At 31.4% G+C, this 3885-nt stretch overlaps 1 protein-coding gene across 1 annotated transcript; it reads left to right on the plus strand.

Moving 5' to 3' along the window:
• Positions 1 to 396: 396 nt before the first annotated feature.
• LOC147535530 (short-chain dehydrogenase TIC 32 B, chloroplastic-like) lies at positions 397 to 2710 on the plus strand. Its single transcript, XM_086647947.1, has 6 exons — positions 397 to 1008; positions 1149 to 1385; positions 1566 to 1647; positions 1961 to 2045; positions 2130 to 2176; positions 2261 to 2710. Exons 1-6 carry the CDS (start codon positions 653 to 655, stop codon positions 2438 to 2440), a joined length of 987 nt encoding a protein of 328 aa, XP_086504073.1. The 5' UTR covers positions 397 to 652; the 3' UTR covers positions 2441 to 2710.
• The last annotated feature ends 1175 nt before the right edge of the window (positions 2711 to 3885 follow it).

The following is a 3885-nucleotide window of genomic DNA, read 5'->3' on the forward strand; positions in this document are numbered from 1 at the left end:
TCACTCATTATAACAGAAAATGAAAAAGAGGAAAAGACCATTATAACCCTGGTCGACTTATTCTTACACTCTCATTACACTAACTTCTCTTCTCTCTAACTCAAACTATATTCTTACACTCTTATTACACTAACCTCTCTTCTCTCTAACTCAAACTCCATTTATATCTCTAACATGTACTTTTCTAGTTCTAACTATTAGAAGGAATTTTCAAATTTGAAGATTAAATAAAGCTTATCAAATTTATTTTTCAAATTTGTCTTAATTACTCATATGTTTATAGTATAATTTATGATCAAAGTTCATTCGATTCACCACTTCATCTCATCTCCAAATCTCTCTCTCTCTCTCTCTCTCTCTCTCTCTCTATATATATATATATATATATATATATACATACATACATATAACCAACCAAAGTAGCTAGCTAGTACCTAAAATATATCCTTGCCGCCATCAACCTGCAAAACTGACAAAAGCTTCTTCTCTCTGGTTTAAAGATTAAAAAGAAGGAATAGGAGACCCATCTATCTATCTATCTTCTTCTCTTTTCATCCACCTTAAAGGCGGCACCTATCTACAAATAAAAAAAAAAAACATCCACGGGCCGGCCGGGGCGCCCACCCAGTTGCAGCGGAATTATAGATCGATCATGCTTGAAACAATAAAGTATCTCTTCGGCTGCATCGGACCTAGTGGTTTCGGTTCAACTTCCACAGCCGACCATGTCACCTCTTCTGCTTTCCCGGACTATTCCATCACGGCCATCATTACAGGCTGTACATCCGGAATAGGAGCAGAAACAGCTCGTGTATTAGCAAAACGAGGTGTCAGATTATTACTTCCTGCTCGGAGCATCAAAACTGCTGAAGATGCCCGATCTAGAATACTAATGGAGTTCCCTCATTCTCAAATTATCGTCATGTCCCTCGATCTCAGTTCTCTTTCTTCCGTTCGAAACTTTGTTACTGAGTTCGAATCTCTCAATTTACCTCTCAATCTTCTCATGTAAGTTCTTTCAATCTTTATTAAATAAAAAAGTACTTCTATTAGAAGCAAAAGTTGTTATACTTTTGTTTGTCAAACGACACCTATATAAGTAACTAATTTGACTCACACAATGGATCGATTGATGTTGATATCTGCAGAAACAATGCTGGAAAATTCTCACACGATCACGCAATCAGCGAAGATGGAATAGAGATGACATTTGCAACAAATTATTTAGGTCATTTCTTGCTGACAAAATTGCTACTCAAGAGGATGATCCAGACTGCTAGTCATACAGGAGTCCAGGGCCGTATCGTAAATGTCTCATCCAGCATTCACAATTGGTTTTCCGGTGACGGACCCCGTTATCTCCAATTGATTACTAAAGATAAAAGGTAACATATGTAGAGATAGTTATCCTCCTCATTTTCATTTACTGCTTTTATAGTTTCACGAGGTAAATGTAAACCACGAAGATCTATTGTATGGTATATATGTATGTTGTACCAATAGAAGTCCTCTTTAATAAATTGATCGACATTCTTACGTAAAATTATTCATCTGTCTTGAAACAGCCGTTACGATGCCACCCGTGCATATGCCCTGTCGAAGCTTGCTAATGTCTTACACACCAAGGAACTCGCACACATATTAAAGGTATTACCTTCACAATTAATTGTCGTGACTTCCCAAACTTTAGCAGCTATAGGTGTTGTCACCGATTTAAACACCTTTGGTCTAAGCCCACAAATATAAAGTTTTGTTTTCCGCAAAGGCTCAATAAGTAGACTCAAAAGGCCTCGATACTTACAAAGCTTGAACGTTCATCTATAGTTCAGGTTCTGACACTCTCATAGACAATGTGAGGCTATCACAATTGCTTGTTGTATTTTCAAATATAAAAATATTAATTTTTTTTTTTTACTTGTCTAATATTTATTTTTGGTAATTGTTTTTTTTTTGTAAGTAGAAAATGCAAGCAAATGTGACTGCAAACTGTGTTCATCCAGGAATTGTCAGAACTAGACTTACTAGAGATCAAGGCCTCATTGCAGGTAATTAAATCAAATAACTGATGAATATTGATTATGATGAAAATAATCATTTCAGACTAGTTTGATCTGACGACTTCTTATCAGATTTGGCATTTTTCTTGGCGTCAAAGCTCTTGAAAACGATTCCTCAGGTAATTGCATTATATAGTAATACCTACTGTTATGACAGAAAACTATCAATTAACGATTGAGTACTATCACGTTAATTTCGACAGGCAGCAGCAACAACATGCTATATAGCAACTCATCAGAGACTGGATGGGGTTAGTGGTAAATACTTCTCAGACTGCAATGAAACATCAACCTCCAAATTGGGATCTAACATGAATGAAGCTGCACGTCTGTACTCCTTCTCTGAATCACTAATTGCTCAAAAATCCAATTCCACTTCTTAGCAATTGGGTCATCTACTGAAATCCACATGTCTCATGTTTTGCTTGTATAAAATCATATATATATATATATATATATATATATATATATATATATATATATATAGCATAAAGATTACTCTACTAGCTAGTAGTTAGGAAGTTCCATCTGCATCATGCAACTCCCCCTTGTGTGTGAAGTAAATATTTATATGTATGTTTCTCATATTGATTAATTAGGGTTAAGTTGTATGTAGAAGACTTAGTAAAGGTGAAGTCAAACCAGTTACATGATGTATAAATATGTAGGATGCTACTATATGCAACTTCAGTTTTGCTAAGGACAACTATTAGACAAAAATAACTAAATAAAACTAACTAAAATTGTGTCCTAAATTGCTAACCAACACCAACACCAAAAATCAAGTATAACCCAATCTCTCTTCCATTCTATACACAACTCTAAAAAAAAATTATTACACAAAATAACTAAATAAAATTAATTGAATTTTGTCTTAAATTGCTAAATCCAACACTAAAAGAAAAAAAAAATCAAACATAATCAAATTTTTTCTCAAAATTCAAATTTCTATTACCATAATTAATTTTTTCTCAAAATTTAAATTGCTAAATCCAACACTAAAAGAAAAAAATCAAACATAATCAAATTTTTTCTCAAAATTCAAATTTCTATTACCATAATTAATTATTCATAAATAAAATTTATTCGAACATTAAAATAAAAAGTTAACCAAATATTAACAAATAACAAAAAAAATATTATATTCCAATCAGAGCATTCCAAGCTATAATTTGAGATAAAATCCAAAGAAAAAAAAGACAAATATAACCGAATTTTTTCTCAAAAAATATTGGGTTCAAAGAGATGGAGATAATATCTTTTATAATCCTAATAACTATGACTTAGTCAAGCTTAGTTTAAAATTTGGTTCCGCATCAACGGGTATATTTTCAACAAAAAAGAGTCCCAACAGATATTCATTCATAAAATCATAAATAAAATTACCAAGTATCTTCTATAACCCTAACTACCATGGCTTAGTTAAGCTTAGTTTATACCTTAATAGTGTATATTTCATTAAATCAAATCGTGTTTATAGATTAGAATTTTGGTTTGTCAAGTCCAACATATATTGTTCAACAAAAAAAATCTAACGGATATATTTTCAACAAAAAAAATCTCATGGGATATTCATAAAATCATACAACATAAAATCACTATGTATATTTTTAAGCTTAGTTTAAACTTTAATAATGTATATTTCATAACATCATACTACATTAAATAATGTATATTTTTTTAAAACCTATAACACGTTTAAGTATTTTTTTTAAAACATTACATAACACTAATACAACCAATTTTATTTTTGTTTGATAATTTAATAAAAGAAAAAATTGTGTCTAGTAAATAATTTTGGGAAGTTAAAACATAGTTATATTTAGCA

The sequence above is a fragment of the Eschscholzia californica genome, unplaced genomic scaffold, assembly GCF_041429995.1.
Source record: "Eschscholzia californica isolate CP2 unplaced genomic scaffold, dmEscCali1.0.p SCAF_6, whole genome shotgun sequence".
NCBI classification, from domain to species: Eukaryota; Viridiplantae; Streptophyta; class Magnoliopsida; order Ranunculales; family Papaveraceae; genus Eschscholzia; species Eschscholzia californica.

What these genes read in the sequence shown, in the direction of transcription:
- LOC147535530 (XM_086647947.1), top strand. Translation starts at nt 653, where the DNA reads ATGCTTGAAACAATAAAGTATCTCTTCGGCTGCATCGGACCTAGTGGT. An exon ending in AACTCGCACACATATTAAAG is followed by an intron (nt 1,648 to 1,960) that starts GTATTACCTTCA and finishes TTTTGTAAGTAG; the next exon opens with AAAATGCAAGCAAATGTGAC. An exon ending in AGATCAAGGCCTCATTGCAG is followed by an intron (nt 2,046 to 2,129) that starts GTAATTAAATCA and finishes ACTTCTTATCAG; the next exon opens with ATTTGGCATTTTTCTTGGCG.